The following is a 24528-nucleotide window of genomic DNA, read 5'->3' as shown; positions in this document are numbered from 1 at the left end:
TATATGGAATTTCTCACAGGAAACTTGTTTACGTTAGAATTGAAGACAATCAGATTGTAGTCAAATGGAAGAGAGTTCCATAGGTGTGCAGTTCTAAGAAAGAAACTTTGTTCATGGAATCTACGTTTAGGTTTGGGCACAGATAAAGAGTGTGGGAAATTATTGATAGTGGTTTTAGCTAGACGAGTGTTTTTCATGAATGTTAAGCGAGGGGGGGACCAGAGATTAGAGCTCAGACGAACACTTGCCATGGAAATAATGATAAAGCAGAGACAGGTTTGCAACATCCCTTCTGTGGAAAAGAGGTTGCAGGGAAGAGAAAAGGGCATCCCCCGCTAAGCTACGAAGTCTATCTTGAACTCTGTCAAGACAGAATAAACTACTTCTATCAACTCCTGATGCGGCAGGTACGTCCAAGGATGGAATACTGTTGCCACATCTGGGCAGGAGCTGCTAGAAAGAACTTGTCCTGCCTTGATAGAGTTCAAAATAGACTTCGTAGCCGCGTAGGAGATGTCCTTTTCTCTTCCCTGCAACCTCTATCTCACAGAAGAGATGTTGCGAGTTTGTCTCTGCTTTATTGTTATTTTCATGGAAAGTGTTTGACTGAGTTTCAATCTATGGTCCCCCCTCGTCAAACTTTCACAAGAAAGACTCGTCTAGCTGAAAACACTCTCAATAATTCCCCCCACTCTTTATCTGTGCCTAAACCTAAACGTAGATTCCATGAACAAAGCTTCTTTCTTAGAACTGCACGCCTGTGGAATTGTCTTCAGTTTTCCTCCTTTCCGGCTGAGTACAATATGGTTGTCTTCAAGTCTAACATAAATGAGTTCTTGATGAGCCGTTCCATATAAGTTAACAAATTTACCGAATTTTCATTACTAATGATTACTATATTTTCCAATTTCTACTGTACACTCTTTAACCCCTTATCCTTGAGTGGCCTCTTGGCCTTGATAATGTGGTGATGCCTGTGTAGTAAAAAAAAAAAAGCCAAGTATGTCCAAGGATGAAGTACTGCTGCCACATCTGGGCAGGAGCTGCTAAAAACACTTTATCCTGCCTTGACAGAGTACAAAATAGACTTCGTGGCTTAGTGGAGGATGCCCTTTTCTCTTCCATGCAACCTCTCTCTCACAGAAGAGACGCTGCGAGCCTGTCTTTGTTTTATCGTTATTTCCATAGCAAGTGCTCGTCTGAGCTCCAGTCCCTGGTCTCCCCTCGCCAATCTTTCGCAAAAAACACCCGTCTAGCTGAAATCACTGTCAATAATTTTTGCCACTCTTTATCTGTGCCTAAATCAAAATATTGATTCCATGAACAAAGTTTCTTTCTTAGAAGTGCACGCCTGCGGAACTCTCTTCCATTTGCCTGTTTCCCACCTGACTACAACATGGAAGTCTTCAAGCCCAACATAAACAAATTCCTGATAAAACGCCCCCTTAAGTAAGACACTTTATCAAATCTCCATTACTAACGATTACTACGATATTATCCCATTGATTACTGTACGCGCAATAACCCTTATCCCCGAGTGGCTTCCTGGCCTTGATTAGTGTTTACTTTCATGTAAAAAAAAAAACTCACCAGAAATAAAGATAAAAATCAGCCTTATGATGGCTATAATTTATTATTAATCACTAAAAATCGTTTTTCTTTAGCGGGTACGTAAATAATCTCATCGAGATTAGATTTTTAGTGTACCTAATTAATTTATATCATATATTTTAATTGCAGCTCTATCGTCATGGTGATAGGTCTCCCAGTACAACATTCCCCACTGACGAACACAAGGAAGATAGCTGGCCCCAAGGATGGGGCTGGCTTTCAAAGGTAAGCAAATATTTCGATTTTTGAAAATCTTTTAAAATGCAGCAAATTATCTACAAAGAAAGAAAAAAAATAATGCAGGAAATCTGTCTAAAACCTTTTGGAACCATAAATGTTTTTATTTTATTTTTTTACTTCGATTCATTTTATTCAACCTCAATAAAGTTCAAAATAGACTTTGTAGCTTAATGAGGGATGCCCTAACCTCTTTCCCACAGAAGAGACATTGCAAACCTGCCTCTGCTCTATTGTTATTTTCATGGCAAGTACTTTTTTTTTTTTTTAGATAGGCATCACCACTTATCAAGGACCAGAGGCCACTCGAGGATAAGGGTTAAGAGTGTACAGTAGTCAATTGGACAATATAGTAATCGTTAGTAATGGAAATTCAGTAAATTTGTTAACTTAAGTGGAACGGCTCATTAAGAACTTGTTTACGTTGGACTTGGACAACCATATTGTAGTCAGTTGGAAATCGGGCAAATGGAAGACAGTTCCACAAGTGTGCAGTTCTAAGAAAGAAACTTTGTTCATGGAATCTACGTTTAAGTTTAAGCACAAATAAAGAGTTGGAGAAATTACTGATAGTGTTTTCAGCTAGACGAGTGTTTTTCGTGAAAGTTTGGCGAGGGGGGGCCATAGATTGAAGCTCAGACGAGCACTTGCCATGAAAATAATGATGAAGCAGAGACAGACTCACAACATCTCTTCTGTAAGAAAGAGGTTGCAGGGAAGTACTCGACTAAACTCTGATCCATGGTCTCCCCCTTTTTGTATGTCCAAGAAAGGCTTGGGGGTGGGGGTTCTTAACAAGGTTACATTTTTTACAACTTTTTATATACTCCCTAGATTATAATATCTACGATTTGCAAACAAACGTCATCTCTACATTTATTTTGATTGACTTTTAAAAAATTCATGCTATTTCGTCCTTTCACATATTTGTTCGTCTTTTTCGTATAAATAAAGTGAAACTAATGGGAGCAAAGTAGGCCGCCTGGCTTTCCTGCCAGGCACGTCTTGAAAGTAATTAGCTTTGATCAATGTGGGGAGAACCCCTCATATCAGACAATTGCTATTCATTTGAGAGTTCCCCCTTTTCTGGAGGAGCTTGGTTTCCCCAACATCATGGGGAAACAAATAAATGAAACGGCGGAAAGCTTAACTGGCCTTCAGCCAATGTTCATCTCTGCACCTGCGTGATTCTTCACTTATTTGTGCAAGTTAACTTTTTTTATTATAATCTGTATCTACTTATCAGTATATCTATAAAAGTGAAAATGTCTGTCTGTGTCTGTCTGTATACATTTCCCTGCCAAATAACTCTGTCAATTTTCGGTCTACAGACTCAAAATTTGACAAAAGAGTTATTGAGATTTGGGAAAATCTTTTTAATTGGGTTTCGGACAGAAATTTTACTGTTAAGGGATCAAAGTTCAACGATTTGACCTTTGAGAACTCTGCCAAACTCCTCCGCCAATTTTGGGTCTAAACACTTGAAATTTTAGATATAAGTTACTTGAACATGGATCAAACTTTATAATTTAATGTGAGCCCAAAACAATAAATGCTAAGGGGTCAAAATTGGGGTCAAAGTTAAAAAAAATTGACCTCTCTACCAAATTACTCAGCCAATTTTTGGTCTAAACATTTGAAATTTTACATAAAGTGTATTAAGACATAGGACAAGCTTTGTAATCGTTTTTTGCTGAAAATTTGTCTTCCAAAGGATCACAGTTCAAAAGATTTTACCTTTGCGATCTCTAGCAAACTATTCAGCCAATTTTTGGTCTAAACATTTGAAATTTTACATAAAGAGTATTCAGACATGCAGCAAGTTTTTTGGGGGGGTGAAAATTTGGCTGGCAAAAGGTCAAAGTTTATAGAGTTGACCTTTGCAGATTCTACCAAACTCCTCCACCAAACACTTGAAATTTTAGATGTATGTTACTTGGATATGGGTCAAACATTTTAATTTGATTTGAGCCCAAAACTACAAATGCTAAGAGGTCAAAATTAGGGTCAAATTTTAAAAAAATTTGACGTTTGCAGTCTCTACAGACTTTTCTCTATTGTAGTTAAGGACGCCTATTATATAGAAAGGTATTACTGTACATATTCATACTTTTTGATATATACATATGCACATAAAGTTATGAACAGTACATAGGGCCCGAGCAAAGCTGGGCGGAACTGCTAGTATATATATAAAAATGAAATTGTCTGTGTGTCTGGCTGTGTGTGTACATTTCCCTACCAAATTATTGTCAATTTTCGGTCTAAAGACTCGAGACTTGACATAAGGGGTATTGAGATTTGGGAAAATCTTTTTAATCGGTTTTCGGCCAAGGGGTCAAAGTTCAACGATTTGACATTTTGAAAACTCTACCAAACTCCTCCACCACTTTTTGGTCTAAACACTTGAAATTTTAGATGTAAGTTACTTGGACATGGATCAAGCTTTATAATTGGATTTGAACCTAAAGCAATAAATGTTAAGGGGTCAAAATTCGGGTCAAAGTTTTAAAAAATTTTACCTCTCAGCCAATTTTTGGTCTAAACATTTGAAATTTTACATAAAGTGTATAGGGCAAGCTTTTTAATCAGTTTCTGGACGAACATTTTGCTACCAAGAGGTCAAAGTTCAAAAGATTTGACCTTTGTGGTCTCTAGCAAACTATTCAGTCAATTTTGGGTCTAAACATTTGAAATTTTACATAAAGCAGGACTCTATACTGCAAGTGGTGGTGAATGCTCTGACGAACTGCAATCACTTGTGCTCCCACGACATGAGCACCCTCGTCCAACCCGACAGGCTGCTTAATCCCACCCCCACACTGTAGAGATCCCTAGATGTAAAAGATCTTTTTACTCTAATAGTTTCTTCCCCAGAACCACTAGACTCTGGAATTCCATTCCAGGTCCCTGCTTCCCCAACAGTACTGACGTGCAGAAGTTTAAGTGTAACGTGAACCGACATCTTGCTGCCCAAATCCCTACATAGTACCCTATTAGTTGTTGCCCCTGATAGTAGCCCCCTACACCAAAGTGGCAATTTGCCTTGTTTGGGGTGAAAATGTAAAAAAAAAAAAAAAAAAAAAAAAAGTGAAACAGTCGCATTCGCTAGAATTGTTTGGGGTGAAAATGTAAAAAATAAAAAAAAAAATAAAAAAAAAGTGATTTTTCAAAGTAGCAACTAAAATAATAAAACGCTTATCTTTTGGCAATTATATTTCTTTCACTGACAAGCTTTCAAAGCTCATTACAGAGTGAAAAATATCTTTCCAACTTTTTTTTTACATAAAAGGAACAAAGTTAAATTATTTAAACAATAAAAATTTAGTAGAACAATATACTCCTTTTTTTAACGAAGGCTGTTTAAAAAAATATATGAAGAAATTAGAATGTTTATACCTTCAAGTATCAACATAAAATTTGTTTATTTAGAATCAAACTTATTTAAAAAAAAAACAGAAAAATCTTTATGATGTACATACTTGTTACACAACGAAGATGTCATATTCCAAATATCATATGGGTTTGGCTAGTAACTTTTAAATATTTAGTTGTCAAAGGTCAGCTAAAGATAACTTTGTCCGTAGAAATTTTACATAAAGGGTATTCAGACATGCAGCAAGCTTTTGAATCAGATTTTCGGGCAGAAATTTTGCTGCCAAGACGTCAAAGTTGAAAGAGTTAACCTTTGCAGACTCTACCAAACTCCTCCACCAATTTTGGGTCTAAGCACATGAAACTTTAGATGTAGCTTATCTGGATATGAGTCAAACTTATATATATATATATATATATATATAAGTAAATTCTTGGTATAGCAAAATGGAAGGAGAAATTTCAGAGGAAACATAATTTAATTTAAATCAAAAAGATCAAAGAAACAAAAAAAAACGGGCAGGTGGAATTGTTAAAATTTTCCTTAAGGCCTTATCGTCTGACCCTCTAAGAGGAAACGTCAGAATGATAAATTAAAAGCTAAGAATCGAATGAGGAAAGAGGGAAATTGGTTTCAGTTGGAAAACCAGTGAGAGAAAAAAAAAATTAATTAATAAATATATAATTCTCACTGTTCAGGTGGTTTTAAATCAGTAAATATTTCCAACTGATGTATCAAAATCTTTTGTCTACACAGGCTAGGTCGAGAGTTAGTAATGACTAACGCCTCAATGATATTGAGATGATAGTTCGACCTAGCACTGTATAAAACAATATATATATATATATATATATATATATATATATATATATATATATATATATATATATATATATATGCACATAAAATTATGAAAAGTACATAAGGTCCAAGCAAAGCCGGGCTTAACTGCTAGTTTCCATATAGAAAAGAACAACAAAGCATATTTAAAAATTTATAAACTATTATTATTAGTAGTATTTTTGGCACTTCTACACTATCAGAACGAAATTTTGCAGTCGATAAATGAAATTTTCAGATAAAAAAAATGGTTTCTACCGATTTTTTTTTTTTGTCAATTCTAATAAATTACAATGTTAGCTTCCAAATTATGCAGTCGAAATTATCTGAATATTTTTGAATTATTAAATAAAACAACTTTAATCATGTTAGCAGGTGAAAAATTGCAACCATCTTGTGTAAATCGAAACGGAAAATTACCTCTCCCTTTTGAATTCTGCTGTGTCTGACATAAGCAAATACGATCATTTTTTTCAAATTCTATTTTTTATTTTCTTTAATAAGTAATTTTTGACCTTATCGATTTTTGTGATTTTTGGATATAATCATCTTAAAATAACAAGGAATATGTAGATACGATTGTTTCCATGTGAAATTCAGTTTTACGATTTTCGAAATTTTGTTCTGATAGTGTAGAAGCACCATATTTTTTCATTAATTTTAATTTTTTTAAAGATTGCTTTTTTTTTTCATTTTAAGTCCTTTAAAATAATAGTTTTACTTTAATTTAAATTTAACTGTTTAAAAATGATTGTTTATTTTTATTTTTTTTATTTTTATTTTATTTTTTTTTTTTTTTTCGTCTTTAGATCGGAATTGAACAACATTTTAATCTTGGGAAATTTTTACGCCAACGTTACAACGGATTTCTTAATGAGACTTACCTTCGAAATGAGGTGAGTACCAAAAAAAAAATTCCATATTTTTATCTTTATTTTGGTTCAAAATTCACTGCAGATTCCCGAGTTTGACAGAAAGATTCCTCGGTTTGACAAGATACACAGGGCTTTTGGTCGCATTTGCGAGTGATTTTTCAAAGTAAGTCTAACGTAAACAAGTTCTTGATGAGCCGTTCCATTTAACAAATTTACCAAATTTCCATTACTAACGATTACTATATTGTCCAATTTCTACTACTGTACACTCTTTAACCCTTATCCTCGAGTGACCTCTTGGCCTTAATAAGTGGTGATGCCTATGTAAAAAAAAAAATAAAAAAAATAAGGAAACGTTTATCTTTTTGGCAATTGTATTTCTTTCACTGACAATCTTCCAAAGCTCACTACTGAGTCAAAAATATTTTTTCAAACATTTTAATAAGAACAACTTCTCAAAATATTCCTGAACGGAAGAGAGCCATGGCAGTGAAAAATCAGAACAGTGCCAGGATAGAAGTGTATATCAGACTTATTGACAATTTTGGACGTCATATCATGTGTGCTTATCAATGAATGGTGATAAAACAAAAGATTGTTGGAGATTTTATGACTGGAACTTGGTGGATAAGTCAGACATGGCTTGAAGTTTATTTAATAATAAATATGAAAAAGATTCTGAATTTTATTAACAATTCTATTTGGAGTGGGAGGGGCCCTATTTTCCAATACAAAAGCGATTTTTTCTTATTGTTTTTATTTCTTTGTTTTTGTGGAAACCCCAATTTTCCACTGCTTGTATTAATAATGAAATAAATTCAATTCATTCAAAACGTATCGCAGAAACAAAAACAAATAACATCTATATATATATATATATATATATATATATATATATATATATATATATATATATATATATATATATATGGACGTGCATGCAGATTATGGAAGTAAATGAAACATTAAAAGAATTGAGGGGTCACCAGGTAGCAAGTGCTAACTAAAACCTGAACAAATTTTTTCTAAATGCAAAAATTGAGGAAAACAAAATTTTATAACAAAACGTTTTCATACAAGAGAATATTTTTTTTAATTTTTTTTTTTATTACATTTTCATCCCAAACAAGGCACATTGCCACTTTGGTGTAGAGGGTTACTATCAGAGGCAACAACTAATGGGGTACTATGTAGAGATTTGGGCAGCAAGATGTCGGTTCACGTTACACTTGAACTTCTGCACGTCAGTACAGTTGGGGAAGCAGGAACCTGGAATGGATTTCCAAAGTCTAGCGGTTCTGGGGAAGAAACTACTGGAGTAGAAAGATATTTCACATCTAGGGATCTCTACAGAGGTGGGAGTTAGCAGCCTGTCGGGTTTGTCAAGGGTGTTCACGTCGTGGGGGCACAAGTGCTTGCAGTTCGTCAGAGCATTCACCACTAAAATACTTGTAGAACAGGCAGAGGGATGCAACATTTTGTCGATGGGACAGAGGCTGAAGCTTAGATGCCAGTTCAGGGCCTATCAGATTTGTGACTCTCTTTTGAACCTTGTCAAGCAGCGAGAGACTAGTAGCCGATGCACCAGCCCAAATATGACAGCAATACTCCATACATGGCCGAATGGTGGCCTTATAGAGGTACAGGATACTTTCGGGTGTTAGTTGTTTTCTAGCACGGTAGAGAGAGCCTACCTTCCTTTCAGCGGCTCTGCCAATGCCTTCAATGTAATTGTTCCAACTCATGTTTCCTGTGAACGTTAGGCCAAGGAGTTTGAAAGATGTACTCTCAGATAAAGAGTCGTTGGCCATTGCTATAGGTGGTAGAGAGGGTTATAATACATATAAATAATAATATCAAAGTTATAGACATTTTAGTAAACGTTCATAGAGTGTTTGGATAAAGAAAGTTGGGGTAGCAATCATAGTGTGAATAATGTGTATGTGTAAGTAATATATGTATACACATATTTGGCAGCATGGCATTGTGTGTGTGTGTGTGTGTGTGTGTGTGTGTGTGTGTGTGTGTGTGTGTGTGTGTGTGTGTGCTGGTTTATCTTGTTCTTGTTAATGCGTTTATAGCTGTAAGTAGCAATTTGTTTCTGTCCGCTTGTGTGTAAGCGTGTGTGAGTGAGATGAAATATGCTGGTATGTGAGTTATTGAGTCCTTTAACCTTGCAGCTTGCTTCCCTCTGCTGGGTGAAGGGGTTGAAGAGCGTCTTCCAGGTGGGACCAGCTTAAGAATCTGCGTCTCTAGATTTTAGCTGTTTGTTTTACAGGAGTTTCTAACTTCGCATCGGTTCATTACTTTCACGTGTATGTGTTACTTTTTGCGGTTTGGAAAGATTTCCATTCGTTGGAAAATATTTTGAGTTCACGTTTCTGTGAAAACTGACTCGTTTGAGAGAGTGAGGAGGAAAGCGAATTCCAAAAAAAGTGGAGAAAGAAAGAGGGCAAGCAATTAGAACCATATGCTTTTTAGCGTTCGTAGGAATCATTTGATGATCCAGCCGCTCTAAGTTAATGCATCTAACTCAGCCAGGTTTATGTGCTGATCAATCAACATGCATCCCCAACAGGACTCCCTAGTGAACTTATGCCAATTTGTACAATTATTTATTCTCCCATTGACACACCATTCCCCTTGGTCCGGGTCCTCGTATGTTAATCTCTAAACTCTTTCTGCAATTATTTGGGTGAGAAGTGTATCATAAGAAGAGTTTGATTGCTCCACTCTTTAGTCATTGCATTCAATTTGCGTTTTATTATGCCCACTGCCAACCACAGTCTGGCAGGTGCCCCTCATATTTGAGCACAAGGAAAAAATGATCCGTCTTGTAAGACCTTCATGGATGCTAGAAGACACATTTCCGCATCTCCATTACAGGGTTCCATCCTCCCTATAACATCCAGGCCCAGCATACATGCTCTGTTTCCAGTCCTGCACTTTAAATCTAATTTATAAAAATAAAAGGTGCTTATGCATCTGCTACCGTGCTAGACTAAAGTACAGAATAGTTGCAAAACAGCCTCGCCTCCCATGTTAAGAATGGCTTTCTAAATAATAATGTTATTGTTTCAGCGCGGTAACATAGATGCAGAAGTGCCAGATAAATCAAACCAATTTTATTTTTAATATTTCTGTAAGCTTTGAGAAAAAACATGAAAAATAATTTAAACAACTTTTTTTTACTAATCTATATATATCTAAAAAAAAACAAATGGCCGCGCACGTTTTTGTACGTCCAGCAAAGGCTTTTTTCTCCAGAGTTCTCAGGGAAGTTACTATGTTTTAGAACTTTTTATATACTCCCTAGATTGTAATATCTACAATTTGCGAAGGGACGTCGTCTCTAGATTTATTTTGATCGACTTTTATAAAATTCACGCTATTCTTTCCTCTCTCGTGTTTGTCCGCCTTTTTCATATAAAAAGCGAAACTGAATCCATTTCAACGGAGATTTGTCATTAGAAGATTTAATCCATTCTTTTTATTTTGTTTGCTTTCCTTTCCAGATAAAAGTGGAGAGTTCTTCCACTGATCGCTGCTTGATGAGTGCCCAAGCCAATCTTGCAGGATTGTACCCCACTCCAGAAGAACTATGGAATAAAAATATCCGATGTATACCAATTCCGGTATTAACAAGATCCAAAACTGAAGACAATGTAAGTAAAGATTACCATGTCTCAAAATAATAACAAGCTTTGTTGAATATCGCCTATATTTTTTTTTTAAATAACTCAAGACTGTCTGCGACTGTTTCTGTCATGAATTGCTGCAAAGCCCACGGCCACAATTTAAACTGCCTGTAAAATAACTCTAAATATTTGAAAAGTCTTTGATAAGTTTCCAAACTCTGGTCCCCTTCAAAGTAATCACCTCCGGCTGTAATGCACTTATTTTACCATTCCAGCAACTTCTGGAAGGACCCATGGAAATCCTCTCATGTGAGCGTGTCAATAACTCTCATCACTATAATGATAGCTTCTAACGTTTTCCTTGAGCTTGAGGAATAATCAAGTCACAGGGAGCAAGGTCTGGACTATAGAGAAAGTGAGGAACTGTCTTAATGGCCATCTTGGTTGTGGCAATATCTTTCTTTCTGATCTTCTCAGAGTACACTTGGGATAATAAGATAATAGCTTTTGTTTGCTTTAAATAATCATTCCTTTTTCTTTCAAAAAAAATCTTTTGCTTTTGTGGCAAATTGATGACGTACTGTTGTTAAATCTGTGGGGGTCGTCAGGCCTTTTTAGGAACTAACTTCCTCCACAAATAAATAAAAAATAAAAAGAAGAAGACTTACATGCAAAACAAACGTTGCTTTTGCTAGGGTCTGTGTTTCTGAGGTCTGTTAAACTGCCGAGTGAAGTTCGAGATTGTGGTAGATCATTTTCCGAGGGGTTTTACACGCTCGTGTTCATGTTTGGATCGGCTGAATTGTAGCCGTGTGTGTTCATTACACGTTATTTATCACCAACTCGTTGTTGGGAGATGCCTGATGAGCAAAAGTGCTGTTTTGACGCTGAGTCATGATTTGTTTAATTTTCGATTTTATAGCGACTATCGGCATAACTCGCTAATTTGTTGCTATATTGTACTGAGATCCACGCTTCGTTTGACGTCTTGTATCATCCCTTGAGATTCGCGTGGTCTTTTTACTTCCTTTGAGTGTTACCGCACGCATGATATAGCAAGTAGGTTAGGAAACTGCGTGTAGCTTGTAAGGAGATTCCGTTGTGCATGTAATGTTCTAAGTCGGGTCACCAACTTGTGGGGGTTGTCAGGCCTTTTTAGGAACTAACTTCCTCCACAAATAAATAAAAATAAAAAGAAGACTTACATGCAAAACAAACGGAGGTTTATTCACAGAAACCAACCATTAACAACTAAAATATAATTCTCTTTATAATGAGTTCAGAAGTCCTTTTTAAGTGTTCGTATAAAAAAAGGAGAATGTCTTTTTTTGTTGAACTGTTCATATGTTAAAACATGGTAAGAGAGGCAATAGGTAATGTTCGCCTGTGAAATTGTATGAAGCGCGCGGAGCAGTGAAAATGGAAGAGTGATAGTAACACGCGTGGAACGTCCGAATGAAAATGCAGTTGAGAGAGAGATTTGATGTTTGTGTGTGCCTAAATACTATTTGGACCGGCTCCTAGCGAGCTTAAGAAGAAAAGTTTAGAAAAATGTCCTTGGAGAAATCCCATTGGACGGAAACATCACGTGGGGTGCTCTGTACTACGTCCACTCGTTTTGAGTCGATTTAATATATAAGGCCACGCCGGAATTTGCGTGGGAGTTATTTTTTATTTTTCACGCGCCAACATAATCATAATCATACTGCGCGCCTAAATTGTATTTATTTTTATAACAATTTTTTATTCGAATCTTAACCGTGTCAACTGGCACGAATCTCACTGCAATTTAGCTGGCTTCAGGGTTTTATTCAACAACAAATTATGACAAAGTAAGCATTGTGGTCTGTTAGCATTAGACATACTTTCAATGAATCCAAATCAAATATACTCCGCATCATATTTTCTTAATTTGTTTTTCTGGACAATCTCTTCTGTCTCAGTATCAGATTCTGAGTTGATTTCATCATGAGCTTTCCGTTTCAAAAATTTATCCATGGGTAAAGTTTGCACCCTTAAAAAGCAAGATTTGATCAAATATTTATATTAATTTATTTTATTGCGGACTATTATTCTCATCCTTTATAAATTTAAAGATAAGAATAATAGTCCGCAATAAAATAAATTACTATAAATAATACTCATCTCAATAATGAATTCCAATTAAAAATAATATATTGATAAAATATTTTTTGTATAAATAATGCATTGGGAACATAAATAAGTAAAAATCAGATATTCAGACATTAAGAATTCCTGACAGGCGATCAATGTTCAAACCCCGTTGTAATCCTGTTCTGTACTACGCAGGAGATTTAATCTTATGTAAAAAAAACTATGCAGGAACATATTTTATGGCTGCAAATGTAACAATGAGTGTAACCAGTCCAAAAGGAGTGACAGGATAGATAACAGTACGGCAGGTGTTCTAGAACAAGAAAAAAAAAAGTCATAAACAGTTTGTAAAATTTTATTTTCTATAAAACATTGGTTGGAAGTTTAGATCGACAAATATGCTAAATGGCATTGTAAGATTAATTACATATATATATATATAAAGAACGTAATTCCAAACATAGTTAAAATTATTCTTATTTTTCTAGTAATAGAACAAAGTTTTCTGAGAGTAAGTAGTCATGATGTTGTGATAAAAAGTGTTTTGGAATTTAGTGAAGAATGCAACAATAAACCTTTGAAGACCCAAATCAGAAGATAGGGACATATATTTCAATAGCAATAACAAATAACAACTCTTTACATTTTTATAAATGTTCAAAATCATAGGAAAAAGAAAAAATACATGAAAACTTTGGAGTTTAGGATTTGTGCCGATCAAATACCTTGCTTCCTTTTTCATTCTTGCCTTACACGCACTATAAACAAATTTATTAAATGTTCAACTGAAAAAGGAGTTTTGTTGTATTAAAGAAGTTTAACTGATTTAATTTTAAAAATCGTGGAATTTTTGTTTTTGTTTAATTTCGACATTATAGTTTAGTGTTTCATTTGTAGAAACCCATCAGCAGATAATTCCACTAGATTTCAAAAGTGCTATATCTATTATCCGGTATGAATATATGATGATGATGATGATGATGATGATGATGATGATGATGATGATGATCTGGTAGTTTTTTTTTAAACAGAAATCCCCACTTATCAAGGCCTGGAGGCCACTCGAGGATAAGGGTTAATGGGTATTCATTAGTCCAGGGGTTTTCAAATTGTGGTCCGCGGACAGCAAAGACTTTTTGTGGGTAATTTGATTTTATATATGTTTTTTTAATCGAAATTTTTCTTCTTATAATCTGTAAATGTATGTACCTAAAATTTTAATTTTGTAGTTAAATTTAAGCTCTTTCCTTAATGGAACCCCATCAACACTGCCAATTTTAAATGTCTTCCAATGGTTTTAATTTAATAAATTTTTAATAAATTAATTAATAAATGTGGTAAACTAAATCTATTTTAGATATTTGTTAGTTTTCACCACTTTCATGTCCCATAAAAACTCTATAATCCAGATATAATGCTATTAAACCTTATGTTTAGAATCCTTATTCTAATTTTGAATACAGAGCAGGTGCTAGTGTGATTGCAAGAATGAGGAGTGGATAGAGTAAGTTTAGAATACTTCTGTCATTACTAACCAGCAGAGGGTTACCATTGTCTATCAAAGGAATAGTTTGTCAGGCATGTGTATGCAGTGTGATGATGTCTGGAAGTGAAACCTGGTCAGTGAAGATTGCTGACGTAGAGAGAAATAATATGAGAATGATATGATGGATGTGTAGTACAAGTCTCAAAGACAGGCTTAGTTCTGATGATGTCAGAGAAAGATTAAATCTCAACAGTATATGCTGGTGCTACTAGATCAGGCTGTCTGAAGATATTGGCTTCCTGAGAGACAAAATGCTCCTAACATTTTTGCCTTTTGTTTTTCTACTTCCATTTGCAAAAACTTAATTATGTTCTGCAAAACCAAAAACAAATACAACAACCCACCTTTTCCCCCTTTTCCTCTTCTGCCTTTCTCTTTCTATCTCCCCCCCCACTTCCTGATTGGTTTCCTAACTATATATGTACCAAACATTAATACTGTAACCCTTTTCCCACTCCCATTGCAAAACTCATTCATGTTCTGCAGGGCAGGGAACAAAAACGATAAAATCCACTATAAAACAACTAAACCAAACACTACAAACTCGCGATTGAAGAGTCAAAGAGCTTGTAGAATAAAATCGTTCTACAAAATAACTGAATGCAACATGAATTCTATTTCTAAAATAACTGGATTCAGCATTAAATAACCTGAAAAGGGTTGATATGCCGTAAAACAAAACAACCAATCAACAGTATATGGAGATGTGTACAGAAGAGTAGACTTTGATGGTATGGTCACATTGAAAGAATTGATGAGTGTTCTTGGGTTCATAAATGTAGATGCATTGTGGTAGTAGGGTCAGTTGACAGGACAAGGTTAATGTAAACATGGGAGAAAGTGGTAAAAGGTGGACTTAGGCGGATAAATAAAGACCTGGCCAGAGATAGTTTAGTTTGGAAGTCAATTTTTAAAAGTCTTCTAATGCCTGCCAGCATGTAAAATGGATGTTAAATCAATAATGATGATGATGATAATGATGATGAAACCATTGTTACAACTGTTGCTGTTAATCATGAGAGAAGAAGAGCAACAAAAAGGAAGAGGAGAGCGAATGAACCGCTGCTATGTGTTATCAAATCAACAAAACTCAAGCTGTTTAAATGATGAGACGCCATCCAAATAATTTGTCGAGAACAACCATTGATCATCATTTTGGTCTTACTAACATTTACACTCAGACCTTTAATTTCCATAATATTCTTCCAAGTCTTTAACTTAACAAGTTGCTTTCCAGGCAAGTGCTAAATTATCAACATCTCTTCCAGACATCCCATACGGAACTCTCTGAACAATGCTTTTAAGACACAAATGAAAAAAGAATTCAACACAGAACCTTGATGAACCCCTACTGTAACATTAAAGCTGTCAATAGACGTGCTATTAATTCTAACACGACTTTGGGCATTTCTGAACATTGCTTTGAACAGCCACTCGTTTGTTTGTAACCCATCAAACAACGTACAATTTGTAGTATTCGGACTTCTGTTACCATCTTAGATGTTATTCTCAGCTGATGTAACCTCCGACATTCTTCAGGTGCATCTGTTGGACTTTGGAATCCTTTTTATGGAAACCCTTTATTTAATCCAAGAGAGGGGAGGGTAGTTTGCTTTCATTCAGTCAGACTGGATAAAAGCAATTTATAATTGTAGTTTTTTTTATTTTTTTTTGTTTATACCCAGATTTTCAAACCGTGCGACCACGCTTTCCTATCTAACTTCATAAAAACCCCGCAGTTAACAACATCACATGGACTCTCCATCGAACTTTCTTCCACTCAACATCATGGCGAAGAAAAAGAAAAAAAAAAAAGATTAACAAAGGAGTTTTACTCTGAAATATATTTCTTAAAAAATAAACACTCATTTATTTTATAAAAAAATTTTGCGTTGCAGTTTTGGCTTCAAACGTATTCAATACGTATTTTATTCTTCAAGGGGTAGCTTGCTTTCATTCAATCAGACTGAATAAAAACAATTCATAATTGTATTCTTAGTATCGTCTGCACTGAGATATGAATCTTCAACCTCCTGATCATCATCATCATATCGTATAAATCCAAAGGTTCTATTGTTGGCATTGGTTTCCCTGATATTTTTTTAGTCAGAATTATTTCTAGAAAGACATTGGGTACTTATGGGAGGGAGCATGTGAAGGTTGCCAACATCCTAAATGAAAGTGATTCTGTGGAACGAATTTTCTTTGCTTCATCTTTCCTTCCTTTCTCTCTGAAAATGTTACTTTAGTCCGACTTTAAAGAAGGGCAGGTAAAAGACTTTTGTTTTCTCAATTTATCTTGTCTTCATTAAAACATATTGATCAGTTAGTTTCAGTATATAAAAAAAAAGGATATTGTTGTTTAACACCGTTCACTAGCACTCCCTCCCAAGAAAAATGAAATTCTTCTTTTTTAATGGGTGGCCGTGGCTCCCAGGTTGATAAATTCATCCTGGTTTTAGATTATTTTTTGCTTTTTCCCCACTCACATCCCTGCCATAGTGCTACATTATAAACTTTGTTGGCCTGCGATGAACATAATGAAGGAACCAAGAAAATGGGAGACACGTATCCATTCTGTTTTGCAACTTGAAAAAATCTGAGCAATCTTTTTTTTTTTTTAAACTGTATTCTTTCTGCACTGCACAATCTTTGCTCCATATCTAAAAGAAGCAGAGATGTATCCATTTTGTTTTACAACTTGAGAAAACGTGAGCAATTGTTTTTTAACTGTATTTTTTTTTTTTTTTTTTTTTTTTTTTTTTTTTGCTGCGCTGCACAACCTCATCTTTGCACCATGTCTGAAAGTTTAATCTCGGGTTGCTTTCATTCTAGAGTGCTGTACCTCTTTTCTCCTCTTTTGAGTAATAATGTCCCCAACTTTGCCCATTCCAGGGTTCTGGATGGTCACGTGGTACCTGCTCGGCTTGATGAAGACCACAAATATGGAAGAGTATTGTTCCATCAGATTATCATTTATCCCACATTGCCTGGATCTTGAATGTATTCTTCCGGTGTTCATCATCAAAGTTGTATTGCTGAGGAGCAGACGACATTTTTAAGCAAAAAAGAAAAATAACAATTCAACGGTTGTTATTTTTGTATAAAAATTATTTGAATAAATGTGACCACATAGTGTTGAGGAAATAAAAATGTGTAATTGTATTTTCTATCTAAAGGTTTAGGATTGGCTTTTTCGTTTGTAAATTCTTAAGTTCTGGACGATTTTAGTTGGTGGCAGCAACAAATAAATCCGGGGTGGGGGATATCCCAAAACATTGTGGATTCCTTAGATGAGTAGAAGCAAAATCGTTAACTGCGTTTTTCTTTTGCTTAAATTGATAATCTCTGCTGATCACTCCTCCTTTTTGCATAGAGAAATGATAAATTAACTAGCAGGGAGACTCGACGTTGCCCGGGATTGAATGATGATCAACGAATATTTCACACTCCTATATTTTTATTGTCATCGAAATCCATGAAATCGCCCGGGAGGAAGCTTCACATGCCTCCATGCAGTAACTTAGTCCAAAAAATATGTTATTCTACATTGCACTCTAGAGAACCTACTGTTTCTTTTATAAAATTATTTTATATAAACTTCTTTCCAGTTAACGAAAAAAAAACATTAAGAAATTTATATACGGGGTTTGAACCTATAGACCAGGTCATGTAAAAAAAGAAAAAAAACATGCAAATTTTCAAGTCTTATAAAATTCTTTGCAGTTAACGAAAAAAAAATTAAGAAATTTACTTGCGGAGTTTGTAACCTACAGACCACGTCACGTTCCGTTGTTCTATTGTTGTTGCTAAGCGATGACATAGAAAAAATGGCTTTACCGATAATAGATAAATTAAAATAATGGTTTCGATTATCGATAATTATCGGGGATATTCTGAGACAAAACTTAACTAAGATCACTCCGAGACTTATGCACTAAAGTTCTATAAATTAAAAAAACAAACTGTTTTAATTGTCAGATTTAATGAACGTTTAATGAACAGACACACACACAGACAAAGTTGCATTTGATATAATTGTAAAGATCATCTTTTTTTTCTTTCTTTTTTCTTTTTCCTTTTTTTCTTTGTCTTTTTTCTATTTCTTTTCTTTATCTTTTTTTCTTTGTCTTTTTTTTCTTGTTTTTCGTCCAAATCAGAGTAAATTCTAAATTAATTCTAAATTAATATTCTTTTTTTCTTTTTCTTTTTTTTTTTTTTTTTTTTACTAAAATCTGCACTCCCAGACCCTATGACAGTTTCAGCATCCTCCATTGCCCTGTGCACTGACCTTGGTGACCCCCATCTGCAAACAATATAAGCAGGGTCAGAGCAAGATCTTGAAGGTGATTGTTCTGTTTTGGTCATAAGACTTGTACCACTAAGAAGCAGAGGTCACGTGCGCATACACACACACACACACACACATACACACACACACAATAAATAAATAATATTTCAGCAAATTTTTCTTTTTTGTATAAAAAATACAATATTGATTCTGAGTTAAATTACAATGTTGCGTTTGTGTAAGGAAAAAAATTCTAGATGCAGTATTTTAATTAGTGTCTTTGAAATGGCTCGGCTATTAAGTTCTGGGCGATTTTGGTTTGGCGATATTCACCTTAAGTCTCATAGCGACATGGATTCTAATGGGAAAGTGTGAGCTATCTGGTATCAAGTTGGCTACTACACAGCGAAACAGGATGAAGTATGTAAGTACATCCACTAGACCATCTGTAAAAAATTAAACATCCAATGTAGCAGCGAGTCTTGGGAACATCAACCTGAAAGAACAATTAGAAATGACTTATATACCATACATTACGACCTACAGCCATCTACCTTGAAAATGCTACTGTGAAACCTGACATAGTTATATGGAATAAATCAGAGAGAGTTGCAACCTTGGTTGAAGCGAATGTCCCTAATGATGGAGGTCTGAACAGAGCTGAAAGGGAGAAACAGACCAAATATCAAGGTCGCATGTATGATATGAAAAGAAACTGGAATCTTAGGCAGATATCAATCATACCAGTTATCATAGGTGCTACAGGGCTTATGAAGAAAACAGACCTCCATCAGCAGGAACACTCACTTCAACCAAGGTTGCAAGTCTACTGATTACTAGTGTGCCATGAAGAGCTAGAAGCTATTTAATTTCATTTTGTTTAATAAAGACCTTTAATTTCTTCATCATGATGACCTTGCTCAATTGCAACCTTGGTTGAAGTGAGTGTTCCTAATGATGGAGGTCTGAACAGAGCTGAAAGGGAGAAACAGACCAAATATCAAGTTCTCATGTATGATATGAAAAGAACTGGAATCTTAGGCAGATATTAATCATATCAGTTATCATAGGTGCCACAGGGCTTATGAAGAAGAACCTGAAGTCCTACCTAACTAATATTCCTGGTCAACCAAGTGCAAAAGAGATCCAGACGATTGCACTTAAGGGAACAAAGAGGATACTAAAAAGAGCTTTCGGTTGGTTTCAATAAAAAGCAGGGCAATGTTTGCAGCTGGTTTGGCTGCCATATACCCAACGTTACAATCTTCAAAGAAAGAAAATTTAAAAAAAAAAATGGTTGGCAAAATAGAATCTCTTGGTCACTATATTATGTTGAGAATTCAGCAAGGCGATTAAACACTGGCCGGTCCTCTCTCACTCTCTCTGTTTCAGCAGGAGGAGTTCCCCCTCTCACTGTATCAAATTATTTCTTTTTCTCACTGCTGCCTCCTCTTCTCTCACTGTTCTGATTATTTCATCATCTGTTTCTCTTTTTCTTAGTAAAATATCAGTCGAATATAATCCCAAGTAACCTATCTCTGTTATTTCACTTGTCAACGAAATTTATTTATTCACTTAAAGATGTACCCGGCGTTGTCCGGTATTAAACGTAACGTTAAATTCCTTTAAAAAGATGAAGTAAAAAAAAAAAAACGGAAAGAAACTGAGACGTATGCATGAGTGCTGTGTTTTTTCTAAAAAGTTCACTTCTTGGAATAAAAAAAAAAAATTCTTTAGCTGAGATCGAAACCAAAACCTAAAGACAGTGAGTTAAGTACGATAACCATTAGGCCAGCTTGTTAAGATATTTAAAAAGTGTCTTCAATCCCTGTGAAACGGTTGACGAACAGATAAAACACTGATGACCTCCAAGTACCAATTTTTCAATTTTTACCCCTAGAAGTTCTTTTTTCCGGATGAAAATGGATTAAAAAGTTTTCCACATGTCTGTAGATCAAAATTTCATTGCGTATATAGGTTGAAAAGTATCCTTTCAAACACACACACATTCTCACTTTTATAGAAATATAGACTAGCTGAGAAAAGGCGGGGGTGGCTTTGCACGGTAGTAAAATACACTTAAATATATTTTTATTCAAGCAGAGTTCATATTCATTATTACAGAGCTAATGCTCTATTAACTGAGTAAAGCAACTGGCCCTGACGGCATTCCAATTATAGTATTGAAAAAGCTTCAACCAAAACTTGCTCCCCATACTTACAAAACTGTTTAAGTGTTGCTTTAAGGAGAAGTGCTTCCCAACACCCTGGAAAACCTCATCAGTATGCCCTGTATTTAAGAATTCAGGTGATAAGTCATCTCCCTCTCAGTACAGACCAATAAGTCTCCTGTGTGCCATGACTAAGTTGTTGGAATCCATATTAACTAAAGAAGTAGTCAGCCACCTCAATAGAAATAACCTTCTTAGTGACATGCAATATGTCTTCTGTTCTGCCAGATCTACAGCAGATGTGCTAACGGTTATATCTCATAGGATTAGTGAATCTCTTGACAAAGGCTTCCTTTCTAGGACAATTGCTCTTGACATATAAAAGGCCTTCGATAAGGTATGGCATAAAGGCCTACTTCACAAGATTTCCAGCTACGGTATAACTGGAAATGTTTTCTCAATTATTAAATCGTTTCTCTCTGATAGGCTCACAAGAGTAGTGGTTGATGGGCAGAAATTAGAGGCCCACAGTATTAATGCTGGAGTCCCTCAGGGGTCCATCCTGGGCCGAACTCTCTTCCTGATCTACATCTATGATCTCCCAAAACACATACTTAAATCATTCGTTGACATCTATGCTGATGACACGACCATATATGGCAACACATCAAAGGCCGTAAATGACAAAGTTCTCTCTGATTCTCTCCCCTCTGATCTTGAGCACATGGTACAGTGGAGAAAGAGGTGGCTAGTTACCTTTAATGCATTTAAAACCAAACTCCTATCTTTACATCATCAATGCTCTGATCCCCATCTGGCATCAATTGAAATGGATGGCTCTCGTCTTGAGGAGGCTACAAGTTTTGACAAGCTCCTGGGCTTGACCTTTACTCCTGTTCTGAAATGGAACACGTACATCAAGTCTGTTGCCAAGGTCGCTGGAAAGATGGTGGGATCCTTCTACCGCTCCAGAAGATATCTCACGTCCAAGGATGGAGTACTGCTGCCACATCTGGGCAGGAGCTGCTAAAACAGCCTATCCTGCCTCGACAGAGTACAAAATAGACTTTGTGGCTTAGTGGGGGATGCCCTTTTCTCTTCCCTGCAACCTCTCTCTCACAGAAGAGACGTTGTGAGCCTATCTTTGTTTTATCCTTATTTTCATGGCAAGTGCTCGTCTGAGCTCCAGTCTCTGCCCCCCCCTCCTGCCAATCTTTCACGATAAACACTCGTCTAGCTGAAACCACTGTCAATAATTTTCCCCACTCTTTATCTGTGCCTAAATCCAAACGTAGATTCCATGAACAAAGCTTCTTTCTCAGAAGTGTATGCCTGTGGAACTCTCTTCCGTTTGCCTGTTTCCCACCTGATTACAACTTGGATGTCTTCAAGTCCAACATAAACAAATTCCTGACAAACCGCCCCCTTAAGTAAGACACTTTATCAAATCTCCATCACTAACAATTACTACGATACTATCCTATTGATTACTGTACACGTAATAACCCTTATCCCCAAGTGGTTTCCAGGCCTTGATTAGTGGTTACTATCATGTAAAAAAAAAAGATTATTATATTGTACCTAATATATACTACTGATATCAAAAGTTAAAAAAAAAAATTACTTGGATGCCATAAGCTAGAATCGAAACAAAACATTTAGTGCTCCAACCATGTTCTCTACCATTCGAGCTATTGACATATTGATAACAAAGATGTAAAATTAAACCACTTCAAGCTATGAATGAATTTGCGCATGCACAAAAGTAATAGGAATATGTTGGTAAGTTGAAATGAACATTTTGCATTTCAACTTGCTGACATATTTCTGTGCGCATTATTCATCCATCCAAACAAAGAGTTTACTCGTTATAAACCATTCTTGGTGTATTATTACTATTTCTTATTAATTTCAATGTTACATGACTATTAGTTTAAATGCTTATCGGTTAAATATTTACACACATGCATACATCTACTGTTTTATTTATGTAGACTAGCAGGACTTGTGAAAATTCCACAGGAGACTCATTCATATGTAATATATTGATGTTGGCATTCTGTAGATGTTCAGCATAAATGGAGACACTCTGATATTAGTGTAGCTCTTTTGTTAAAACTACGAAAGTATTTATCTAAGCTAGCAGGGACGCCCGGCAAAGCCCAGTCGTAAAGTACGCTTAATATGATATTTTAATTCTTGCAGATTTCGTATATATTATTATAGAGTTAATATTCTATCGATTTTTATATATTATAAAATTGCAATTTCAAAAATAAAAAAATCTATATCCATATGACTTGGGTACATCAGCTTGAACTGAAATGAAAACTTATGAAAAAGAAAATATATATATATATATATATATATATATATATCAGCAATCCCGGCTAACTATTCGGGTGGATTAAAAAAAAAAAAAATAGGAGGCATTACCTTTGGAATGTTTCTTGTATATAAATGATAGATATTAAAGTTTGTTGTAGAATCTGCTTTTTCTTTTTTTTTTTTTTTTTCAAAGTAATATTTTTTTGTTGATTTTTTTTTTAAACTTCTTTTAGATGCTTAGCTTTTCAAGAATTTGTCCCAAATACTCCAAACTTTATACACAGAACTTAAGGAATCATGAACAAAAGCCAGAAGAAATAAAAAACAAGGTAAGTGATTTTTTTTTTTTTTTTTTTTTTTTGAGATATGGATTGATATAATTTGTATTATTTAGATTACTGGGACAATCACAGTGTTTCAGTCAGTGTAACCTCTGACCTTCTTCAGTTGTGTCATGTCGAACTCCAGGATCGTTGTCTGCAAAGACCTATGGTGCAACGAATAAAGGCAGTAAGTGGTCCAAAATCGGAGAATTTGAAATCCAATATTTTCTAACATTGTTATATTTTTTTCTGAAATAGAACACCCTTAAACTACAAAAAAAAAAAATGATCCAGTAGAAAAATAATCTAATATATAAACGGCTATCTGTCTGTTAATCTGTCTGTCTGTCTCCATATTTTCAAACTCTATCTCCTCCGAAACTAAAAGCCGCAGAGCAGCGCTAGGTGCCTCAAATGATTGAATTTTTTACAGGCCTTCTTTTATGTTTTTTTTTGCCAGTTAAAATTGTTTTTTAAGGCGTCAAAAATGAGTAAAAATTGAAAAAAATCGTTATTCATTTTGTACATTAATCTTGGTTTATTTTCAATTTTTAATCAGTTCATATGCTGGTCACATTGGTACATTGATAATGTCATCAACTTTGAATGCTAAAGTTTCGGTTTCAATTCTAGCTGATGGCACCCAAATACTTTTTTTTTTTACTTTTGAAATCACAACTCTATAATAATATATATGAAATCTGGACAGATTAAAATATCATATTTAATTGTATTTTACGCCCGGGTAAAGCCCGTTAGTTACAATTAAAAATAGAATTTATCGAATTATTGAGTTTTTAATGAGAATACGATGTGTGGCATATTCAATATGACAATTAAGGGATATAACCTTTGACTTAAATTAAGTGTCCACCATTTTCTAAACAGGAGGTAAATATTGATTTTTTTTTTTTTTTTTTTTTTTTTTTAAATGTATCTAGCACATCTTCTACTGGATCATTTTTTTGTTGTTACTTTTTTAAAATTTATACTAATTTCCATATAACATTCTAATACATAATAATATTTTCACTTGAAATGCGTTGATTTAAAAGGATTGCCAAATACACACACACACACCAAAAAAGGAAATGTCCCACCAATTATATGGAGTTGTGATGTGTAGTCTTTTAGTACTGATTATGACTAATATCTTTGTTGGTATCAATAAAAAAAC

General features: G+C 34.9%; 1 protein-coding gene across 1 annotated transcript in view; it reads left to right on the top strand.

Annotated features, from left to right (window-relative positions):
• The window catches only part of LOC145263203 (prostatic acid phosphatase-like), a 52715-nt gene that overhangs the window by 3378 nt on the left and 24809 nt on the right, over positions 1-24528 (top strand). Inside the window, exons 2-5 of the mRNA XM_080120275.1 lie at positions 1741-1836; positions 6874-6960; positions 10455-10604; positions 23262-23357. Coding sequence (XP_079976401.1) covers positions 1741-1836; positions 6874-6960; positions 10455-10604; positions 23262-23357 — 429 coding nt within the window. The remainder of the gene's footprint in view (positions 1-1740; positions 1837-6873; positions 6961-10454; positions 10605-23261; positions 23358-24528) is intronic.

This window comes from Euprymna scolopes, chromosome 38, assembly GCF_053919585.1.
Source record: "Euprymna scolopes isolate OS-2025 chromosome 38, ASM5391958v1, whole genome shotgun sequence".
NCBI classification, from domain to species: Eukaryota; Metazoa; Mollusca; class Cephalopoda; order Sepiida; family Sepiolidae; genus Euprymna; species Euprymna scolopes.
This window is presented reverse-complemented; position numbering and strand designations above follow the sequence as displayed.